This window comes from Sarcophilus harrisii, chromosome 1 (genome assembly GCF_902635505.1).
Source record: "Sarcophilus harrisii chromosome 1, mSarHar1.11, whole genome shotgun sequence".
NCBI lineage: Eukaryota > Metazoa > Chordata > Mammalia > Dasyuromorphia > Dasyuridae > Sarcophilus > Sarcophilus harrisii.
Genome location: NC_045426.1, coordinates 691,466,371 through 691,490,348, shown reverse-complemented (window position 1 = coordinate 691,490,348; position 23,978 = coordinate 691,466,371). Strand labels below are relative to the sequence as shown.

Below are 23,978 nucleotides of genomic sequence, written 5' to 3'. Positions count from 1 at the left end.
AAAGGCTCCCTCCTTCCCCAAGAGCCTCCTCCCTCCCCAAGGCCTCCCTCCCTCCCCAAAGGCCTCCCTCCTTCCCCAAAGCCTCCCTCCTCCCCAAAGGCCTCCCTCCCTCCCCAAGCCTCCCTCCCTCCCCAAGGCCTCCTTCCTCCCAAGGCCTCCTCCCTCCCAAGGCTTCCTTCCTCTCCAAGGTTTCCCTCCTCCCCAAGGTCTCCCTCCTCCCCAAGGCCTCCCTCCCTCCCAAGGCCTCCTCCCTCCCCAAGGCCCCCTCCTTCCCCAAGGCCTTCTCCCTCCCCAAGGCCTCCTCCTCCCCAAAAGCCTCCTTCCTCCCAAGGCCTCCTCCCTCCCAAGGCCTCCTCCCTCTCCAAGGTCTCCCTCCTCCCTGAGGTCTCCCTCCTCCTCAAGGTCTCCCTCCTCCCCAAGGTCTCCCTCTTCCCCAAGGCCTCCTCCCTCCCAAGGCCTCCTCCTTCCCCAAGGCCTCCTCCCTCCCCATGGCCTCCTTATCCCTGTGCTTATGATTGGGAGATGCTGTGACCCCCCTTCTTGAGCTTCTCCTCCATTGGCCCTGGAAAGGCTTCCCTTTTCCTCCCAGCTGATGCCTTCCATCCCCTGGTGTCCCCTGCTGCGTGGCCGCCCTCCTGCTTTTTCATTGATTCTGGGGCTCGGGGGCAGTGCCTAACCCTTACGAGAGGCAGAAATGAGGAGAGTGAGGGACGGGGGCCAGGGCCTGGAGGCCGGGAGCCGTTCCTCTGTGTTATCTCTGTGCCCGGATGCGCAGGGAGGAGCCGGGATGAGGTTTGGTGGCCTGCAGAGGGAGGACGGAGCTGGGCTCCGCGCGGCTCCCACGGGGGAGTTTCCGTTTCTTCTGCAGAGCTGGGGAGCCCTGGAAGTCGGGGGTGGGGCCGTGGCGGCCCTGCCCCTGGGGAGCTCACCTGGCAGGTTGTGGGGGGAGGGGGGCTGAGCTAAGTGAGGAGCGAGGGGGGGGGGAGTGCTCCCCGAGGGGCTCGTGTTGCCCAGCCCCCTCGTTCCAGGGGTCACTGATGCAGAGCAGCGAAGGCTCCTTGGGCCGCTCCCTTACAGACGAGCTGGGGTCTCACAACCAGTAAGGTGGGGTTGGAATCTGAGCAGGTCCCACGGGAGCTCCAGCGCCCGCTCCTGTGTGGGGAGGCCTCTGGCTCAGGAGCTGCCCACAGGCCTCCCCCGGGCCTCCCCAGCCCCCCGGCCGTCCCCAGACCCTGACGGCCACCAGAGAAGTGAGCGAGCCCTCGGAGGACGGCCGGGGTCCCAGGGAGGGGAGAGGGGAAGCGCGCTGCGGGTGAAGGCAGCCCAGGAGCCGGCGCGGGCCGGGGAGGCGAGCTCCCTCCCACGCTGTGTGCCAGAGCTCCTGCTGCGGCTGGGAAGCCCTGAGCCAGGGCCCCTCGGTATGGGAGCTGGAGGCTTCCTGTCCTTCCCGCCTCCCACAGGCCGGTCCCTGGCTCGGGCGCCCGCCCCTCCCGCCAGGCAGTGGCTGAGATGTGGGCGTTTCCCAGGGAGCCCCCGGCAAAGCCCGAGCTGGGGCCCCTCGCCTCAGGCTCTGCTCTGGGCCGAAATAACGTAAAATAGGGTGCGCAGGAGCACGGAGGAGACCAGTTACCGGGATGGAACACGGAGGGAGCGTGGGAGGGGGGGGGAGGGGGAGGCAGGGTCTGGAGACAGGAGGGCTGAAATCAGACCCAGCCCCAGACACTTGTTAGCTTTGTGACGGTGGGCGAGCCACCTCACCTCTGTCTGCCCCAGTTTCCTATTCTATAAATGGAGATAATGAGCGCACTCCCTGCCAGGGCAAGGATGCCTAACCTAGAAGGGTCTTGGTGATCGTGGGATTGTGGAAGTTGAGAACACGCAGTGTTTCACGGGTGGACGAGGATCCCGGTCAGGGTGGGCCTGACCGGCACCGTCCCCCCCCCAGGCCGAGGACAGCTCACCCCCACATACACCTGCCTGCCTGCCCCCAACCCTCTCCCCAGGGGCTTCTTATCTTTATTCAAAACCATGACTGTGTCGGTGAAGGTGGAGATGGCTCCCTGTTTGGCAAAGGACCCGCCCAGGCTCACACAGGGTGATTGGCTGCCCCGGGCTCCTAGCCGGTCCCAAACTCTCCTGCCAGACCACCTGCCAGTCAGATTCAGTGCTGCTGAGACTCCTCTTACAGGGGGCTGAAAGCCTCTTCCTGTGGTCCAGTCGTGTCCGGCTCTTCGTGAGCCACTTTCCTTCCCTAGCAGATTAAATAGAGAACTGAGGCAGGCCGAGGCGAAGTGACTCGCCCAGGACCACGCAGTGGTCAGTGTCTGAGGCTGCACTTGAACTCAGGTCTTCCTGATTCCAGGCCCAGCCCTCTACCCAGGGGGCCAGCCAGCTGCCCATTACAAAAGAAAAAGAAAAAAGATAAGAAGCCCCTTTATCCTGAGCTGTCTGTGCCATGGCCCTACCAGAAAAAGTGCTAATCCCTCTCCCACCCCTGACATCCCCTGTTCTAGGGGACCTCCAGCTCTGACATCCCTTGTTCTAGGGGACCTCCAGCTCTGACATCCCCTGTTCTAGGGGACCTCCAGCTCTGACATCCCCTGTTCTAGGGGACCTCCAGCTCTGACATCCCCTGTTCTAGGGGACCTCCAGCTCTGACATCCCTTGTTCTAGGGGACCTCCAGCTCGGGCACCCGCTTCTGAGACTCTCTCAGTCCTGACATCCCCCATTCTAAGGCTCCTCCCAACTCTGCCATTCCCTGTTCTCTTTACCTTTTTCTCTGTTGTGCCCTTGATTGGTTCATGTATCAATAAGACATATGAGGTTGTTCTTGTTTCCCACCAAGACAGAAGATCATTCACCCTTTTAAGAGTATGATTTAAGTTAAAACTCTCTCTTTTGTAGGTTTTCTCCAAAGTCGGGACAGTGAAGAGCTGCACTGTTTCCAAGAAAAAGAACAAAGCGGGTGAGCTTGAAATTAGAAATGAGTTAATTTGGTTCCTGGACAAGACATGTTCCATGATGATGAGCAGGGGATCCCAAGAATCGGGGGCCAGAAAAGAGGGGAAGGATGGCCTCCAAGAGTCTGTTGGTCTATTTTAAAGAATATTTCCTTGGCCGAAACCTTCAAGGCCCAACTTCGTCGCACCTTCCCAAGTGTCCTTTGTCCAGTGTTCCAGCCAGAGGCGGTCCTGGCCCGATTGTTCTCCTCAGACTTGAGTGGGCTCCTACGCTTGCTTCCGCACTCTGTGTTTCTCTTTATGTCTCACCCTGTCCCACCCCGCCCCGGCATTATTTGGTGATGACGGGTTGTAAGAGTTGTAGTGCTCAGTTTTGTTCCTACAGGCCCTTTATCCAAATCTGCCCCTTGTCCTTCCCCACCCAGCAGCCAGGCCTAAAAAGGGAGGAAGAAGCAGCGGAGTCTCACAGTGTGGGCAGGGCCCCACTTTGGGGAAGAGCGAGAGTCAGTAACCCCAGCTCTGACGGGGAGGCTCGGGCACCCCAGCTCTGCAGAGAGGGAGAGGCAGTCACTATTCTTGCAAAGAAGAACCAGTCAGTGAGCTTTTGTTAAGTGCCTACTATGTGTCAGGCCTTGTGTAAGCCTGAGGGATACAAAAAAGGGCAAGAGACGTGGCGCCCATGGAGTCTAATGAGAGAGAGAGAGACTGTGCCATCAACTGTGTGTGTGTGTGTGTATGTGAGTGTGTGAGAGTGTGTGAGTGTGTGTGCATGTGTGTGAGTGAGTGTGCATGTGAGTGAGTGTGCATGTGTGTGTGTGAGAGTGAGTGTGTGTGTGTGTGTGGGTTGTATTTTTGTCTCAATCGGAGGGAGATTATCAGGAGGAGAACAGTAGCCTGGAGATGAGGAAAGGCTTCCTCTGACGCTGGGCTGAGACCTGAGGGAGGCCAGGGTCACAGTGAGGGGCTGCCTGGAGGATCTCCTGGGGAGGGGGTCATTGATGGACTGGGGTGGGGGGCAGCATAGTAGAAAAGGGACAGGGCACAGAGGGGTTTGGATACCAAACAGCCTTGGTGCGCTTGCTCCTCACACTGGAGGGCGTTCGGGGAGTTTGTAGGAAGGGATTTCTCTGCTCTTTAGGAAGATCAGTTTGGCAGCTGCATGGGGGAGAGGCTTGAGGCAAGCGGAGTAGCCCCCGGCTCCTCGTGTGGGTCCGCTGCAGGGCAGTAGCCTCGGAGGGAGAAGGGGCTTTGAAGCCCCCCAGCCTTGGCAGCAGGTTGGAGGTAGCAGCCAACGAGAGAGCAAGATCGAAGAGCTGAGGGGGACGCGGGTTCACAGCGTGGGGGAGTGGGAGAATGCTGGTGCCCTCAGCAGGAACAGGACATGTAGACGAGGAGGACAGTTTGGGGGGAGAGATGCTTTGTGGCCGAGGGAGGCCCGCGTGCCATGTCTGGGGGCCCTGGAAGTGCAGTCTTGGGCGTGCTCAGTTCTAAGATGTCCCGGCCCATCCTATCTGAGATGTCCTAAAGATTCAGGACTGGCGGTCAGCCAGGAGCTTAGGTCTGTGGGGTCAGCCAGGTGACTCCCGAAGCAGGTGTCCTAGAGCCGCAGTTAGGTGGCGTCTGCCTGTTGTCATCACGCAATGGCCCCTGAGCCCCAACTCTCTCTCTCTCTCTCTCTCTCCCCTCCAGGCGTTTTGCTCTCCATGGGGTTTGGCTTTGTGGAATACAGGAAGCCAGAGCAGGCCCAGAAAGCCCTCAAGCAGCTGCAGGTAAAGGCCCACTTTCCTACAGAGTCGGGGCTGGGTGGGAGGGGATGGCGTCCGCCGCTGCCCATAGTGTGAGAGCCCCAGGAAGTGGTGCGGGGATCCCAGAGACCGGCAGATCCGACTGCCGCCCATCCTGCTGGGCCAGGGGCCGCCCCGGGAAGCAGCCGGGCCCAAGCACCCCCTCGCACCCATCCTTCATGGCCTCCCCGTCTGCCGTCTCCCTGCATGGCGGAGAAATGACGCACAGGCACTTCTGCCTACAGGCCCTTCTTCCCAGGCCCTTCTTGCAGCCAGGGCCTGTGGTCACCTGGTGCAGGGTGGCCTTGGGCCCCTCCATGAGCTGAGGGCCTTGAACTGGAGGGGTGGAAGCAGCTCGGATTGGGCGCTAGGAGACCTGGGTTCAAAGCACTGTGACAGCAAATCTCTGTTGCACCTTTAAAATTTGTCTGGTGCTGCACATGTGCTATCTCACTGATCCTCCCAGTAACCTTGTAAGGTCAGTGCTATCATTATTCCCATTTCACAGTTGTGGAGACTGACACAAGGAGATGCAGTCTCAGGGGGACTTGAACCCAGGCCTCCCTGTCTCCTGGCCCCAGCGCTCCGTGCCCTTCTGGCTCTGCTTGTTACTGGGCGTGGGAGACTCAGGGCAGACTGCTTCTCTCTGAGTCCGGCTGTGGACTGACTTGGTCCTTTCTGACTTCGGATCAGCAGGGGAGGCGAAAAGCTACTTTAGCGAACGTGTCCTCCCTTAGTGCTCTGCGTTCCCTTGCCCTACCTCCTCCCACCCTCCCGGCAGGAGCTGCGAGAAGGCAGGAGGCAGGTGATGAGGCCCAGGGCCCAGATCCTTGGGAGCGTCTCTGAGACAGGCGTTGGCACGGAGCCCTCGGCTTTCTGCCCACACCCAGACCCCACCCCCAGGCCCAGACCCCCTTCTCCCCCCAGGCCCAGGCCGCTCCCCGGGAGAGAAGGCCGGAGCTGAGTCTTCCTGGGAGGACGGGCAGTCACTGCGTCTCTTTTCTCAGGGCTCCGTGGTGGACGGCCACAAGCTGGAAGTGAAGATCTCCGAGAGGGCCATCAAGTGAGTCCTTGGCTTTCTTGCTTCCCTCCCCTGGCGCGGGTGGGTGCGGGGCAGCCCCCGAGCCACCTCCCGCCCAAACCTCCCGGGCGTGCACGTCGGCCCTTCTAATTAAGGTGGCGTTGAGAGCGTGTGTCCCGAACATACGCTTCCATGATGAACTGGAGCCGTTGTGGTCCGCTGCATAAATGCCTAATACACATTTATTATAATAATGGGAAACATTCGAGGGGAAACGCACTCTAATTGCATTGCATTGGTCTGGGCAGAGGAAATAAACAGGAGCGGCCGGGGGACGGTGCCGGAAGGAGCCATCCATCACTGCTCTCCTCGGGCAGGTTTTCTCGAGGGACAGTTACAGTCATGGGGTTTAAGCTGGGGGGCCTCAGATGTCGTGGTGCCTCCATTTACGGCCAAGATTCACACAGCTCATGTGAGCCCCACAACAGCCTTGCTCAGGAAGCGCCATTGTTGTCCCCTTTTCACAGTTGAGGAAACTGAGACAGGCAGAGGAGTAGTGACAGCCTGTAAATGTCTGAAGTTGGGTCTTGGTGACTCCAGGCTTGATGATCTATCCTCTGAGCCACCTTGCTTCACGGCAGTGGGATCCATCATGGCACGAAGGCTGAAAGGATGGACGTAGAGTAAATGGGCCTCAGAGTAACTGCCACAGGTCCCCAGTACATGGGTGACCATTGGTCTGTCACTCACCCTCTTGGTCCCAATGTTCGTCACCCTCAAAATGGGCGTTAGACAGTGTGCCTCGGGCACAGAAAGCAGGCTTGGGATTGAGTCCTGCCTCTGACCCAGGTCACTTCACCCCTCTGGGCAAATTTCTAAGATCCTGAGTTGTAATGTTTGTGCCAACAGGCATTGAGAGAGGGCTTTCCTCACCTGGGAGTCCCTCACACTCCCTTCCCTTCCCCCCAAAAAGGTTTAACATATATTGGATTACCTGCCATCTAGGAGAAGGGGGGGGAAAGACGGGGAAAGATTGGAACAGAAGGTGTTGCAAGGCTCAATGTTGAAAAGTTATCCCTGCACATTTTGAAAATAAAAAGCTTTAATAAACAAAACAAAGAGGAAAAAAAGTGGGCAGTAATCCCTCCCTGTGCAGCTCTTTGCAGCCTTTAAAGGGCCCTGCAGCCGCCTTCTTGGGACATCTGCCTGGATGGTGGACCCAGCACTGAGAACCGGCTAAAGTGTCTCACGTGGTCCTGATCCCGGGCTCTGGGGACCAGGAACCCTATGAGAACATGCACTCACTCCCGAGGACTTGGGGGGCCTTTAGGTATAACCAGGACCCAATTAAGGACTTTACTAGACTTCAGGATTTAGAGCAAAGTAGGGAAGCCCCCTCTGTCCCTCCACATCGGGAGGAGCTCTCAGCTGAGCTTCTTTGGACCATCTGAAAATAAAGTGAGAAGGGGGATCCAGGTTAGAAACCCAAGGCTCCTTCCTTGAACTCCCCGGGCGCTTCTCAAGCCTTCGTGCTGATCATAGCTGATGTCTCCAAGTCACGGATGTCATCCGGACTCTGGGATGGGGGAACAACAGACCTCATTTGCCCCACTGCAGGAGCGGGGCTGGTGCACTCGCCCCCTCCTCTCGTTCCAGACCAGAGGAAAGCAGGCAAACGAGGCCAGTGTTGGGCACTGCCCCCCTCCCCCAGCTCTATTTAGTGAGGGAGCCTGGCCCAGCTCAGTTTGGGGGGGGTCAGCCCGAGCCTCCTCCTGGTGACTGACTGATTGGGTTCCTCTTCTGCTTGTTCACCAGGCCAGTGGTGACGTCGGCTCGGCAGAGACAGACGGCCCACAAGCAGAAGACCTCGAAGATCTTGGTGAGGAACATCCCATTCCAGGCCAACAAGCAAGAAATCCGGGAGCTCTTTAGGTAAGGAGAAAAGCGTGTCCCAGAGTGCGCCCCCACCGTCTGGCCAGGGTGGGACAAGTTGGGCCAGCACGGGCGATGGGGCCAGGGCCGTACAGGGCGTTCCTGCCGGGTTCTTAAGGATGTTTCCTGGACCTTTCCCCTTGTGGTCAGCGCCGTGTTCTGCAGCTTTGGCCTGCGAGTGGCCAGTGAAGCCCTGGGTTCTAAGTGGTTCTGTTCCCGCCATGCAACCTCGTGAAGGTCTTTGTTAGGAATGAGCCTTCCCTGGGGCCTTGGGGTACATCTGAGAGACCGGCCAGGGCCCTGAGACAGACATGGCGAGTGCTCCTGCCTGGGGTCCTCGTCTCCAGACGGCCTCTGCCTCCTCTGGGGGGAGTCCGGTCTCCTGGAGCTCACTTTGTGACCCAGTCCATTTATCAGAAACTGGCCACTTCACAAAGAAGGATGGGGAAATGTGCTGGATCCATGTTTGTGAGGGGAAGACAAGGGAAAGGTCTGGAGTCAGGGGCAGCAGGGACCCTGCTCAAGCTGGAGGGGATGGAGGTAGGGGGACGATGGTGACAGCAATGGTGGGGATTGATAATGATGGTGATGATGATGGTGGTGATGATGGTGATGAAGGTGATGATGATGGTGGTGATGGTGGGGGGAACAACGGTGATGTTGGGGAATGATGGTGATGATAATGATGATGATGATTGTGATGGTAATGGGGGCAACGGTGATGTTGGGGAATGATGGTGATGATGATGATGATGGTGATGATGAAGGTGATGATGGTGGTGATGGTGGGGGGAACAACGGTGATGTTGGGGAATGATGGTGATGATAATGATGATGATGATTGTGATGGTAATGGGGGCAACGGTGATGTTGGGGAGTGATGGTGATGAAGATAATGATGATGGTGACATGGATGATGGTGATGGGTAATGGTGATGATTGTGCTGCTGCTGCTGCTGCTGCTGATGATGATGGGGGCATCAGTGATGTTGGGGAATGATGGTGATGAAGGTGATAATGGTAATGATGATGGTGATGGTGATGATAGTGACAGTGATGGTGATGGGGGCAACGGTGATGTTGGGAATGATAGCGATGATGATGATGAAGATGATAGTGGGGGGAACAACAGTGATGTTGGGGATTGATGGTGGCAGTGATGATGACAACAGTGCACATGATGAGTTTGAGGTTCTCATAGTGTTTGCCATTTCTCATGTTTTATCTCATTTGATTTAAAATTCAGCTTATGTGAATTAAATATACTTGCTTAGTCCAGAGTTGGCTGCGCTTCCCGAAGACAAATTAAGGCTGTCCCTGTGTTGGCTTGTCAGGCCCTGGCAGAGAGCAGTCACTCAGGACAGTAGCAATTATTAACCGCCTTCTGTATGCTATGTGCTATGGAGCAGTGACTTCTGGCAGAGGGATCACAAGGCTGGGAAACCCTTTCTGGGACCCTCACAGGAGTCTAGTCAGGCTGCCCGGGCTCGGTAGAACCACAGGGAAGTAAGACTTGGCTCAGAGCTGGATGTGATCTTCCCGCTCAGCTAGCTGAAGCCATAGGAAGTGACTTACTCAGAATCATTGTCTTTGTGAACTTAGACTCCTTAAGCTCTTACTGTGTTTCCAGGCACTGTACTAAGCCCTTGGGGTACAAAAAAAGACAAAAGAGCCCCTGTGCTCAGAGAGCTCACTTCACTTCCCATTGCTTCATTTGAGCAAATATTAAGCCTCTACAGTATGCCAGTCAGCACAGCAAAACTAATCATGAAAATGATTAATAAATATATATTTTTGATAATTTGTTATATATAACATAGTATATGTAATATAAATAAATAAGAGCTAATCATGAAAATTCGCTTTGAAGACCTGGATTTGAATTCCAGTTTCTGATATATTCTTGACTGGCTGAAGCAAGTCTCTTAACATGTCCTTCACCTCTCAAAGGCCAGACTTGGTAGAATACTTTGGAAATTTGCCTTCCTCGAAGGAACTTCCCCCTCTGAGGGTTCTCTGCACTGCGAATTCAGAGATCTAGGTTGATATGCTCAGCTTTGAGGAACCCAAGGGGAAATCTCCCCACACCTGCCCCCCAGGGAGCAGAGCAGAGACTCCTCTGCACTTTGCTTCTCCCTCTGCAGCAGCTTGGCACAGGAATCCCTGTGGAGGTCCATGACTTTGGGGTGAGGATCCCGGACACGGATGCTCTATCCTCACTGGGCTGACCCAAGGCCCCGGAGGAGCCCCCATTCATGAGGTGCCACGAGCGAGTCAGCCGCCATGGAGGGTGTTACACCGCAGGGGTCTAGGAGCTACTGCTCTTGGAGATGTGCCTTCTGTCCTTCCAGGCTCAGTGAGAAATCTGGCCTGGAGGCCAGCCCACCTCCACCTTGGGCCTTGTCAGAGAATGTCTTATTCTATGAGATCGTGCAATTATCTGCATTTGCAGAACAGTGAAACAACAAGCATTTATTGGGTGCCTACTGCATCTCAGGCGAGTCCTTGGGGCACTGATAAAGAAGCTCAGGAACTGGTGGGCACACGGCCTCCCATCAGAGGCAGCTACTACAGTAGAGAGTTCTGGACCTTGTCAGAAAGAACCGAGTTCGAAAATGGCCTGGCTGTGCGAGCCTGGGCAAGTCACTTTCATCTCTGTTTGCCTTTCCCCATCCATAAAATGGGGGTAAAAATGCCCCTCCACCCCCGCCCCGAGTATTGTGAGGATGAATTGAGATGAAGCTTTGTTTTTTGCAAACCTTTGAGAGAGATAAATGCTAGCTGCTGTCGCCTGTGGGAGCGTTGGAATCCAGGCCCTCTAGCTCTGTGGGTGTGGCAGGTAGGTCTCAGCTTTCCAAGACTCAAAGAGGCTCAGCTCCTTCCGCACCGTCACACAGCGAGCGAGGGCTGAGCTAGGATAGGAACCTGAATCTTCTGAACCTCTCTGCCGCATCTCCGGGGCTAGCACAGCAAGGAGCGTCCGTCACTGGGCCGCAGCTCCCGAGTAACTGGAAGCATCTCACCGAAAGCACAGAAGGGATGCGCGAAGAACAGCGCATGTTACTCAGGAAACAAGGCCCCGCCGCACTGGCCACGTCCCTTTGGTGTATTTCAGCCCACGGTTATCCCAGAAACAAAAGGCAGTGAGGCGAGAATGGGGCTTTGTGGGATCCTGCTGCGTTCATTTGTCTGGGGGAGACGAGGAGCTGGGGCTTAGGCAGAGCGCAGCCCCCCGGCGGCTTGTGACTCCCTCCCTCCCTCCTGGCGGGGCTTTTCTAGGTCATCTTTCCGGTGACCCTGGAAATCGGAAGCCCCCGGCCTCCCCTCCGGCCTACCTTTGTTGTTCCCCTGTTAGCCGGGATTGAAGGCAGTTCCCAGCACAGAACAGCAGGGGACACTCTTAACCTTCTCTGGGAAGGAGACTGCTCCGGACCAGCGGCCGTTGGTGTGCTTCAGACAATGCTGCTGGTCATTTGGCCTGGGGAGAGTTCTGGGTGTTAGGGGAGCCTTCCTGGTTTCTTTCTCCACAGAGGGGGAAAGCCCCTTCCCACTGGAGCTTTGGGGGGCAGTTCTGCTATATGTTTCCCTGGGGAGTCTCGTTTTCCTGTCATTGATAAGTTTGTAGGATTTCTAAGAGACTGCCTAGTATAATTACAGTGATGACCATGAAACTAATTATTCCCCAGGATCTTGTTCCCCTTCACAAACCAACAACTGACAGATCCCCCCGTTACAAATAAAAGCCCCCAGATCTTCAGGACTCAGCCAACAAGCTACTGGACACTCCCCGTGTGTCCTCGTGAACCACAGTTGCCCTCAATTGCCACGACACCACATTGCCACATAAAAATAATAAAATTGCATTTTAATAGATAGTGTCATACAGAAAATTCTAGCATGGCATGTATGTGTCAGGAAAAACTCTCAGCGTATAGAGACCTAGCAGAAAAAACCAACTGGGACACGAAGTGCGTGTCATCCCCATCATCCTCTGTTCCTGGAGGTGTCCTGACAAACTTTCAGCAAGCCTGCAGAGAATGAGCCTGCGTCGCAGCGCTTTCGTTCAGTCACACAAGGCAGATGTTAGTTTTCTATGAGGACTACTATATGGTAGTCCTCAAGCATCAAACTTTTTTTTTCAAAGTGTTTTTATCTAAAGTCCATCCAGTATAAGACCAGGATGCCCTGGTTCCTGTGGCCTGTGTGGTCTGTGGGTGGAGCCCTGGACTTGGAGTTTCTCAAGTTGCTCATCTCAAGCAGACGTTCTCTCTTCCCTGTTCAAGTCTAGAGGCTTGTTCCAGCTCTGGGTCTCTGATCCAATCCGATCCGTGTCTGTGGACAGATCGTTTCATCTCTCTGTGCCTCAGTGGCCTTATCTGTAAAGCTGGAACATTGGACTCATTGGCCTGCTCTGAATCTGTGGTGCTGGGGGAAGAACACGAGCCATGATCATAAAAGCAGCAGGTGACGGTTGCTCGGATAAGATTCCTTCCATGGTGTCTGGGTCTTCTCTCACATCACAGCCGCTGTGACCTCGGAGCTGGTCGTACCCACGTTTCACCAAGGTGGACGCTGAGACTGAGAGGCTAGACCTGGTAACAGGTGGTTGTCCAAACCAACTCGGAGGAAATCGGTGGGGACAGCGAAGGCCCTCAAATGCACACCATCTGCCATCTGTCCGAAGACTTAGACTGACGGAGAGTCCGATGGATGGATCAGATTTGTTGGGGAAGTGTTTGAGATGCACAGGCCAGATTTGTCTGGGGGACTTCAAGGGGTAGCACTCATTTTAGTTCTTATGGAAGAAACTTTGGTTAAATGAGTCACATTGTCTATTTAAATGATCTTCGAATGATACAATGAGAATAATAGCTGGCATTTCTGTGGTACCGTAAGGTTTGGAAAGGGATTCACAGATATGCCATTTGATTCCCACAGCTACTTTTGGAGGTAGATACTATTATTATCCCCGTTTTACAGATGAGAGAACTGAGGCAGAAAGAAGTATCTGAGGTGTGTGTGTGTGTGTGTGTGTGTGTGTGTGTATAAGTGTGTAAGTGTAAGTAAGAGATATACCCTAAAAGATTCCCTTGACTTTAGGTCTTGATGTAGCATCAGAGTAGGTCCAAGGAGTCTAGATAGACTATAAGCTGTGGGTGTTCAGGACCCATTTCCTTTATGTCTTTGTATTTTTATACTTCTAGTGTTTCTTGTATCTTTGCATAACTCAGTTCCGATCTTGGCCCTGACACTGACTGGCTGTGACCTGGAAGGTTTTTCTCCTGCCCCACTGAGAGATTTCACAGTGTAGGAAAGACGTGTCTGCTCCCAGCTCTTGATTTCTATGAATTTTTTTTTTTCCCAGCAGCTTTCACCTAATGTGGCTACAAGCTATAGAAAATGAGGCATAATCTCTTTCTCCTTTTTTCCTTTCTTTCTTTCTCCCTCTTTTTTATTTATATTTTTTTCAAAATTAAACTTATTTATTTTTGATATTCTTTGTTTTTTAATTTCCTGTTTCTCTCCCTCCTACCAGCCCCTCCCCCAGCCATTGAGAAGGCAAGCAATATGGTACCCATCATGCTTGTGAAGTCAGCATAGCTTCTTTCTAACCTATGTTTTCTTCCCATTTCTTACAATCCCAGCCAATTCAATTCAACAAGCCTCCCTTTACAGGGCGATCAAGGATAGAGAAAACAAAAAGGAGTCTCTTCCTTCAAAAAATAAAATGTAGATTCTACTGAGGTCAGAGTGCAACCTGCCAACAAAGATGGATCAGAATTTCCACCAGGAGATACTAGGGAACTAGGGGATTGGAATGACTTCTCAGAGGAGGTGGCTCATGAACTTAAAGGAAACGGAGCAGTCTAGACAGTGGCAATAAGGAAATAAGGCCACCCTGGCCTTAGGAGTTAGCCTGTGCAAAAGCACGGAGGTAGGAGGTGGAATACCGAAATCTCCTTAACTCTGGTGTCTCCTTCCTCTCGATTACTTCCAGTTTATCCTGTCTCGAGCTCATTTGTCCATAGTTGTTTGCAAGTTGTCTTCCCCATTAGACAGGGAGCTGCCTGAGAGCAGGAAATGCCTTTTTTTTTTTTTTTTTTCTTCTTATTTTGGAAAGGCAATTGAGGTTAAGTGACTTGCCAGGGTCATATAACTAGTATTGAGTGAACTCAAGATCTCCTGACTCCAAGGCCAGTGCTTTATCCACTGCACTATCTAGCTACCCCAGAGATTGCCTTTTGCCTTTCGTTGTACCCCCAGGGCTTAGCCCAGTGCCTGGCATGTAGTAGGTGTTTAATAAATGTTGATGACCCGCCAAGCAGCTGGCACACAGTGGGGTCAGTGAGTCAAGCCCTGACTAAGTTGGCTTGCTGGTGTTGGATGTAAACAGACAGCCCATCCCATTGCTTTAGTGGGTGGTGCCAGGGACTGTACAGAAAGGGGAGAGCATCCTGTAGAGATAACTTGTGGGTGAGTGTTCAAAGTGAAGTTCACCCTCTTTTTCCAAGTAGCCGTTGGACATTAGGCAAGTTAGTTGGACACATTTGAGAACTGAATGGGCTCCTTTAATGGGTCCTCGATTGGTCCTTGAATTGGAAGTTTTGAGGGTATCTGGCCACATTCTGCTGGGCATCTCTTCTCTCCCTTAAAGGCGATCGCCATGGCTTTGCTATGGAACTAGGCTTAAATCAAATTATATCCTTCCCTTCCTGGAAGGATTTTCAGTGTCTGAGTGTAATGACTTCATTTATCTCTCTCTGCCAGAAGGGGGGCTGCATTTGGCAAGGAGATACCTGCCTGTGTGTCTATTTCCGCATTTCGTGTGTTTTTTTTGTTTTTGTTTTTGGTTTGTTGTTTATTTGACTCAATTCTTAATGGGAACACAATAACCTTAGGAGTTCCAAAACTTGGGTTCTTCTTGTCCACTGACTGGCTTTGTAATCTTAGCCAATTTCTTTAACTTCCCCGGGCTTGTGTCTCAGAGATGATGGTCTCTGAGTTCCCATCCAGCCTGGAATCTTGATCCTCTGATAATTCACGAGATGGTACTTCAAAAGAATGAAAAGTCTTGTTTTTCCAGCGTGTGTGTATGTGTGTGTGTGTATGTATAAAAGTGTAGGCGTATATAGCTGTAGATGTAGATTTACAAAGGATTTGGTGTCTACACACGTAGACAAAACAATCCTCCCTAGCACTAGCATTGTTGCGATGTCTTATTTCTCATTTGGGACCTTGCAGAATGAGTCGTATCTTGGCCCTTTCCATCTTTTCTCTGGGAGCTTTGGAATGGTCCTCAGCCTTCCTGTTCCCATGACAGTCACCGTCATTTCCAGATTGGTGAATCCTTCATATTCCTCAGGATCTTAGGAGATGCTCCAACCATCCCCCCTCCCCCCAAAAAAGCCTCTTCTGACTTAGAAAGGCCTCAAATCATTCCACCTTCATGTTCTTACCTTTGGGATTGGGGATTACTTCTCAAATTCTGAAACCCACAAAATAGAGACTCACGTATTTTTAAAGAATTGTTTCCCAGGCCACTGGGAATTTGCTTTTTTCCCTGTGGTTAAACCTGTAGCCCCTCAGCCTCTTGTGGACTTCCTGATATGTGGGTGTCCATCCCCCCCAACTAGAAAAGTGTCCGTGATGATCAAGTGAAGTGGGGAGAAGCAGACGATGTTTTACAATGTCTCTGTGACAGATAATTACATGTTTTTCTTCTTTTCGTGGCACGGTTGTTTCCGATTTTTCTTCCTTATAGGTGTGAACCACCTGCTAGGGGTGTGAATGGCAGAGTTCACAACAGGTGGCTGAAAGCCTTAATTAAGAGACTTACGTTTTGCTTCTAGTAGTCTCACCTGTACTCCCTCTTCCCTCTCCTCCTACTCCTTTTCATTCTCTCCTGTCCTTCCTTTCTGGCCTTCTTCTTCCCCTCCCTTCTTTTGCCTACCTTTTCTCCCCTTTTCCCCATCCCCTTCCCTCTCTTTGCCTTTTTTCTATTTTGCCTCTTATCCTTTTATTCCTTCCCCCATTCAACCTTCTCTCTCCATTTCTCCTTTCTTCTTTTTCTCTTTTCCCTTTCTCTTTTTCTCTTCCCCTCTTTTTTTCCTTTGCTTTCTTTACTCCTTACATCAATTATCTTTCTTCCTTATTTTCTTTTCTTCCTGTTTTCTCTTCCACCAAATTTCTTGTCTTTGTTGATCCTCCCTCTTTTCCTTCCTTTTGTCCTTGCCTCCTTTTCTTCTTTCATTCCTTCTCTCCCTTTCTTTTTTCCTCTTCTTTCTACCTTTCCTTCTTTTTCTTCCTCCCCTTTGTTTTTGCTCCCCCTTTCCTTCTTTATCTCCTTCCTTCCTCCCCCTTCCATTTTTTCCCCATTCCCCCAAACCCTCTTCCCTTTCCCTTTCCTTCCAGGTCCCCAGCTTGTTAGCCACTGAGAGGTTGTCTATGAGCATACAATAGTTTTTCCAACAGTTGCTTGAACCTTTGGTCTAGTTTGTTTGAGAGACTTGGAGGGGCAGCGCATCCCATGGATCTGTGGTAATTCAATAAGGGGGACAGAGTGTCTTCTGGAGAGCTGTTCCTTAGGGCCGGCTGTCCCCGGCGCTCTCCTGCCATGTGAGAGCGGAACCAGAGCGGTTGGTGCTTGTGAGGCCATGAGCTGCTTGTAGTTTGTGTGGACTGAGAAAGTGACCACGCCAAGGGCCAAAAGGAATTGGTGTCAGTAGTGAGAACAGCCATTGTTTTGTGAGGCAGATGGGGAGAGATGTGGGGCAGAGAGAGAAAAAGTGGAGAGAGGAAAAAGAAAAGGAAAGAGAGAGAGAGAGAGAGAGAGAGAGAGAGAGAGAGAGAGAGAGAGAGAAAGGTGAGAAGGGGAAGGGAGACAGAGAGAAGGGGGAGAGGAGGAGGGGGGGAAGAGAATGAGAGGAGGAGGAGGAGGGGAGAGAGAGAGAGAAAGAGAAAGGAGAGAGGAGGAGAGAGAGAGAGGGAGGAGAGAGAGAGAGAGAGAGAGAGAGAGAGAGAGAGAAAGAGGGAAGGAAGACAGAGAAACCCTGATTCCAGCCTTGGGGCACTTTATAGCACAGAGAGAGCCATTGCTAGCCATTACCATTGAGGTAAGGCCCAAAGCCCATCCTGGAGAAACAATATTATACAGTAGCAAATCTTTCCTCTACTGTTTCTTCCTCAGGTTACTTTAAGTCACTTCTTCCTAGGCCTCCATTTTCAAATCTGTAAAGTGAAGGGATTGAACTAATCCATAACATCAAAGAATTTTCAAGTTCCAAGCAGCCGTGGTGGCCATCTAGGCCAACCCAGACCTGACCAAGAATCCCCAGGACCACTTATATATATATATATACACCACCTAAACAGAGGATGATGATGATGATGATTTAAAAATCACTCCAGTTGGGGCAGGGAGGTGGGGCGGTGGGTAGAGTGCCAGCTTTGAAGTCAGGAGGACCTGAGTTCAAATCTACCTCAAACATCAACACTTCCTAGCTGTGTGACCTGGGCAAGTCACTTAACCCCAATTGCCTCAGCAAAGGAAAAAAAAAAGGAAAAAAAATTACTCATTATTAGAGAATCTTTTCTTCTGTCAAGCTTAGATTTGCCACATTTACCTTCTTCTTGATACTTTTTATGGGGAATTCAAATTCTGCCTGGTGAAAACAAACAAAACAAGCCCAAGCTTCTCCCTTCTCCTTCTTACTCTCCTTAAATCCTCTCTCCATCAATGTACTTTCTGAAAACAGGTGCCCAGAACTCACCCTGACAGAGCACTTTGATATGTTCTGGCCAGAGCAAAGGACATTGTGCCCAAAGCCTGGTCGTGGATACTCACCTCTCAGTGTATCCCAAGGATGCACGCATTAGTTTTCTAGACTGAGCCTGGAGTTCACTGAGAGCCTCTAGATCTTTTTCAGAACCACTCTCTCCTCCTGAGGAAGTTGATTTTTCTAATCAAATTTGGGCTTCACTTTTCTATTAAATTTCGCCTTAATGGATTTGGCCCCAGTTGTTTGTCCCCAAGTTCTAGCTTGTCAAGAGGTTTTAAAATCCTGACTGTTAACCTGTGCCAGCTGACCCTCCTATACTGGTGTCATATGCCGTCTACTCCTTTACCAGATCATTGGCAGAAATGTTGACGGGCACAAGGCTGAGCACAGGGACCCTGCACTAGAGACCTTCCAAATGGACATTAATGGCTCTGTTTTGCATGTCCATTAAACCAATTCTAATTCTACCTAATTGCACCATTATCTAGGCCGACATTACTCCATCTTTTCCACAAGAATAGCCAAGAAGCTTGTTCACATGATTTGTTAAAACCTAAATGGAGCATATCTACAGCATTCAGTCTAGTCTAGTCTACAATTCTATTAATCCTGTCAAGAAAAGGAAATGTTATTAGCCTAGCTTGCCCTAAGTATAGCCACACTGGTTCTTTGTGATCACTACTTCTATTTCTAAATGTTCACTAACCATCCCTTTAATAATATATTCAAAAATGTTACTGTAATTAATTAGATCATTAATAAATAATTAATTAAATCATTGATAATTAATTAATTAATTGAAGTCAAGCTCTCCAACTGTAGTTTTATATTTTATTCTCTTCCTTTGAAATAATAATGATTTTGAAAATCAGAACACTTGCCTTTTTTAATGTCGCCTTTTAGTGCCTTCTTAAAATTCTCCCCTGTCCAAATCTGTGGTCCTGTAATCTCAAGGTTGTTCCATCCTAATGATAATTGTGGTTCACCCTTCAAAAGTGAATATTGTATAGTAGAATAACTGCTAGAAAGTTTCCATCATTATTAGTTGTGTGACCTGTCTTGTCACTTCTTTAGACCTCCATTTCCACACCTCTGAATAAGAACATTGGACCTAATAGTGCTGAATTTCTGAAATTCATTTGGTTTAATTTTTATTGACAACTTTGTTCATCCTGTAATTGTTACTTGATGGGATAGGGCCAAAACGATGGTGTAGCCAGTTGAATCAGCCATGTTTTCTTTCAGAGGGTGGGAATTGGAAGGCTTCCTTATACGCTTGTTCATTGACACTTTATTCCAAGAGCTATCAGATGTCAGTCACATTGGGCATAATTGGTAATTCTGAGGTGATCATAAATTCTGAACAGAGGATGAGCCTTACAAGACTCAGTGGCTCATGGTTTGGGTCTGCTCTCTATCAGTACAGATCCATGTCTGTCCATCTTTTGTGGCCCCTCCTTAGGTCCTCCTGTAGGTTCTACCCAGTGTCCTTGAGACCTTCCTCACTTTCTGGCCATCCCTGATATCTGGCATCCATCACTCATTTGTGGCCATCCCTTGCAATTATACATTGTCCTGATGAAGTCTTCTTTAGTGTTCCTCATTGGTTCTGTGATGTAGCATCTCATGCCTACTATGTCCCTTTCCATCATTTTCTCCATGGTAACACATTTTTTCAATAATCTGAGACCTTAGTGCTCCATGGCTACATGCCATGTAGCAATACTGACAGAATATTGATATTAAAGAAATAGAGCCTTTGTTACCAGAAGCTTGAGATCCTTAAAGGAGCTTTGAAGTTTAGCTGAGAGCAATTTAACCCACTTTTAATAATGATGATGATATAACTAACATTTATAGGATACTTACTAAGCACTAAGTGCCTTTCAGTTATCATTTAATTCTTACAGCAATCCTGGGAACTAGGTTTTTGTTTGTTTCTTTCTTTCTTTCTTAACATTTTACAGATGAGGAAATAGAGGCAAACAGAGGTGAAGTGACTTTTCAGTCACACAGCTAACTAATCATGTAAGGCCAGATTTAAACTAAGGTCTTCCCAACTCTAGGGCCACTGCTTTATCCATTGTGTTACCTATAATTATTAATGAATCAATATGAAAGATAAAATTATATTTTTATTCTTATCTTCCATGGCATCCTTTTAGATTTCTTTTGATTCTTATGTTTGCATTTTAGAGTTTCTACTTGGCTGTGCACACTTCATCAAAAATCCTTTGGTAGTCTTCTCTTGTACATGAAATGCACATTTTTCCCATGTAGGATCATACTCACCTTTGCAGGGCAGTGAGTTGGTGTGATCCTGGACAAGTCACTTACCCCTGTTTGCTTCAGTTTCCTCATCTGTAAAATGAGCTAGAGAAGGAAATGGCCAAGCACTCCAGTGTCTTTGCCAAGAAAACCCCAAACAAGATCACAAAGCATGACTGAAATGGCTCAACAACAGCAGCAATATTGTAAGTGAGGTTATTCTTCATTATAAGTCTGTTTCCTTTGCCCTTGGAAATAATGTATTCCGAGATCTCCTCTTGTAGAGGAGTAGCATCTGCTAAGTCTTATGTGATTCTGGCTGTGTATCTTTGGATACTTGACCTGCTTCTTTTTAGATGCCTTCAGTTTTGTTTTTGTTTTGATTTTTTTTTTCCCCTTGGCCTGGAAATTCCAGATTTTGACTTATTCCTGTGAGTTTCCATTTGGGGATTTCTTGCAGAGGGGGACCAATGGAACCTTTTCTGTCTTGTCTTTACTTCCTGTTTCTAATAGATGCGAGCATTTTTCATTTTTTCTTGACATAGTTTTTAGACTTTTTTTTTTTAATCATGATCTTCAGGGAATCTAATCATGTGAAAATTATCTCTCTGTAACCTGTTTTTCAGTCATTTGTTTTTAATCAGGTAGCTTACATTTTCTTCTCTCCCTTTTTTCAATCTTTTGATTTTGTTTTAATATTTCTTGGCTGGCTCATGGAGTCATTGATTTTTGTTTGCTGTCTTCTAGTTTTCAGGAAATCTATTCCTTGGTTGAGATATACCCCTTTTTCTTCTAAGCTATTTTTTTTTCTCCTTCGATTCTTTGCTCAGTAGCTTTTGTATCTTTGGCTTCATTTTTTTTATAGGTTTTTACAAAACCTTTATACAAAATTATTTTTTTCCTTTGTTTGTCAGCATGCATCTATTTATTGCAAGTTACAACATGGAGCTACTCTCTCCTCTTGGGGAATATTTAGATTTGCAGCACCTTTTTAAAATAAGTTTTTATTGATGTCTTGTTTCTTACATCATCATCGGGAACTTATATATCCTTCCTCATCTCTCTTCTTGTCAGCCATCCCATATAGAAAATAGTATTTAATTTGCTATAATTTACTGTACTGCGACAATCAATTCTGATGGATGTTATTCTTTCCAACAATGAGATGATTGAGACCAGTTTCAATGATCTCGTGATGAAGAGAGCCAGCTATCTATACCCAGAGAGAGTACTGTGGGAACTGAGTGTGGATCATAACATAACATTCTCACTCTTTTTGTTATTGTTTGTTTGCATTTTGTTTTCTTATTCATTTTCTTTCCTTTTTGATTCGATGTTTCTTGTGCAGCAAGATAATTGTACAAATGTGTTTACATATATTGGATTTAACATATATTTTAATATGTCTAACATATATTGGATTACCTGCCATCTAGGGGAGGGGATGGGGGGAAGGAGGGGAACATTTGGAACACAAGGTTATGCAAGGATCAATGTTGAAAAATTATCCATGCATATGTTTTGAAAATAAAAAGCTTTTTTTTTATTAAAGCTTTTTATTTTCAATATAATAAATTTAATAAAAAAACTAAAAAATTAAAAAAAAAACTAATTTACTGGTACTGACTGAGGGAAATAGAAGGCATAGTGGATAAAGTGCTGGGAGTCAGGAAAACCCGAGTTCAAATCCAGTCTTGGACATTTACTAGCTGTGTGGCTCTGGGCAAGTCACTGTTTGCCTCAGTTTGCTCATTTGTAAAATGATTTGGAGAAGGAAGTGGCACATTGTTCCAATATCCAGTATTTTCACTGGATTTCTTAATTGTTAGTTGATTTGGTCCGAATTTCAGATTCTTGCTAGAATAGAGCTGCAGGAGCTTAGCGGTCTGTCTTGACCCAAAGTCTGGAACAAGGATTTGAACTCAAGTTCTCTGATCCCCCTTAAGGATGAGCCCTAACCCACAGACTTCTTCCTCTCTTGAACTCTTATCTCCTCAGTGTCCTCTGTCCTAACTGATGAAAAGAGCTATAATGCTTATTACTTGACCCTCCTGGCTCCCTGCAGAACCCCCCTCATGGGAACTGTAGTGGCTTTCCATCTGATCTTAACACAAAAATTAAACAATCATCTCTTCTTGTGAACTCAAAAAGATGATCACCAGATTGAAGGCTCTTTTAATAATAGCAATAACAGTAGTGACAGCAATAGCATTTATCTAAAGGACTTTCTAATTTGCAAAGCACCTTATTAATGCTGTTTCATTTTGTTCTCACAACACCCTAGGAGACACTTTAGTGATGAGGAAACTGAGGTAAACATCAATGAAGTCATGGTCTGAAGCTATATTTGAACTCGGGTCTTTCCTGACTCCAGGAAGCATTAGGTAGTGGTTTGTGCTGGGGGACAGGGGCATCAAGACGAGCCCCCAAATAACTAAGGCCCTCAAGCAGTTTTCCTTCTGCTGAGGGGTACGGTAGGCAAAAAGGTAAATAAGGAGGAAGCTCAACCGGCTTGACAATCTCTGCTTTTAACACTTCCAGATCCAAAGGGACCCCCCTCTGCCCCATGCTTTTTCCTGTCTGAGATTACAGAGCATTCAGACGTCCTTTTCTCTCTGTCACGTCATTGTATGTGGCCATGGGCTGATTGTTGTATCTCTTAGAAAGGCTCAGGTGATGAACAGAGACCTGGAGGTGGGTGTTGGGGAGCTTTTTCAATTCCTTCCTTCCCATTAGAAGCAGCTCGCAGCTCGCCGTAACCTTGCCTTAGCGTCTCGGGAGCTTCATTCAGCCCTCTTCCATCCCAAGGCCTCCATGCTTTGTTGGAGCTTGTGAGGAGGGGGTAGGGGGGTTCCATTGTGGGCGCACAGCATTGGAAGGCTGCATTTCCAGTTTCTTGTTGGTGTGACGACGGAGTCAGAGCCCAGATGACTGGGAAGTGCTCGGGAAGGACATTTATCTCACTGAATAGTCAAGTTAAAGGGTTCGCTCCTGCTCCAACAAGTATTTATTAAGTACCTACTAGACCCACTGTTATGGCCCGGGCAGAAGCCTAGGAATGTGAATCAGTCTTTGCCTTTGAGGAGCGTGTGTTCTGTGGGGAGGGGTAGAGGGGGTCCTTGTACACAGATACTCATCCGGTCCCTCACAGAGAGGGGCCTAAACTGTGGAGGCCCTTCCAACACTCAACTTCTGTGATTATGTGGGGGAAGCTAGAAGGTAAATTGAAGACACTCAGACACCGGCAGCTTAGGACGTAATGGGAATCAGGGAAGGTTTCCCCACACAGGGAGCTCCAATGTTCAACTGAGCCCATGATTGTAGGTTCCAGAGAACACAGGCCATTCTTCTTCTCCAGTTGGGACCCCTCATACCATCTGCCCAAGGAGCTCCGTGGGGAAGGAGAGACCTCAGGATGGGGGAGCAAAGCTTCCAAACAGGGCTGGCCATAGGCGGCATGGGACTTCCAAGAAAGATGGTGAGCTCCCCTTCCTCGGAGCTCCTCAAGGAGCAGTTGAGCAACCATTTATTGGGAGGTTGTAGAAGGGGTTAGGTACAATTTAAGCGGACGGCCTCAGAGGTCTGATCCAGCCTAGCATCTTTGCCTGAATTTTCTTTTTCCCTTTAAAACATTTAGTAACATTGAGGTTTTGTATTTTATTGTTTGCATTTCATTTATTAGTGTATTTTAGTTAAATGTGTGGTTTTTTTTATTTGATTTTGCACTTCTCGGTCTTGAGCAGTTAAACTGAACCTCTTTAACTTGTCACAGACCAACCTGTTTAATTTCTCACAAGGGAGATGGCTCGTTGTTTGTCAGGATTCTCTCTCCACTCAAAGTAATATTGTTTTCTTTGGGGTTTTTAAGGCTCTCCTGGGTTTGCTGGGATCTTTTCTTCTTCTTGTGATGCAGCTTATATTTTCTAGCCTAAATTACTTGCCCAGATCCCTTTTCTCCCATCCTCTTCCACCCCTGCCTCCTTCCCAGATAGGAGGGTACTGGTAGGCAGAAAATTAAAAGGCCTCATCAGGAGCCTACTGTTTATTCCTGGAGATTGTACTTCTACCACCGGGCCCAGCTTCTGCCCCATCCCCATGAATCTTTGAGAGGTCTTTCCCAAGTCAGGGGCCGGGGCTCTCTGGACAGTGACCTTGGAAGACTGACCTACATCATGGCTCATAACCAGAAAAATCTTTGTAGCAAAGGAGGTGCCTGTGAGAGCCAGAGGAGCC

General features: G+C 49.2%; 1 protein-coding gene across 3 annotated transcripts in view; it reads left to right on the top strand.

Moving 5' to 3' along the window:
- The window catches only part of RBM19 (RNA binding motif protein 19), a 160,117-nt gene that overhangs the window by 34,545 nt on the left and 101,594 nt on the right, over window positions 1–23,978 (top strand). For all 3 annotated transcript variants that reach the window (XM_031948650.1, XM_031948648.1, XM_031948649.1), the window contains exons 18-21: window positions 2,906–2,966; window positions 4,651–4,730; window positions 5,753–5,808; window positions 7,582–7,698. In XM_031948650.1, the coding sequence (XP_031804510.1) occupies window positions 2,906–2,966; window positions 4,651–4,730; window positions 5,753–5,808; window positions 7,582–7,698 (314 nt within the window). The remainder of the gene's footprint in view (window positions 1–2,905; window positions 2,967–4,650; window positions 4,731–5,752; window positions 5,809–7,581; window positions 7,699–23,978) is intronic.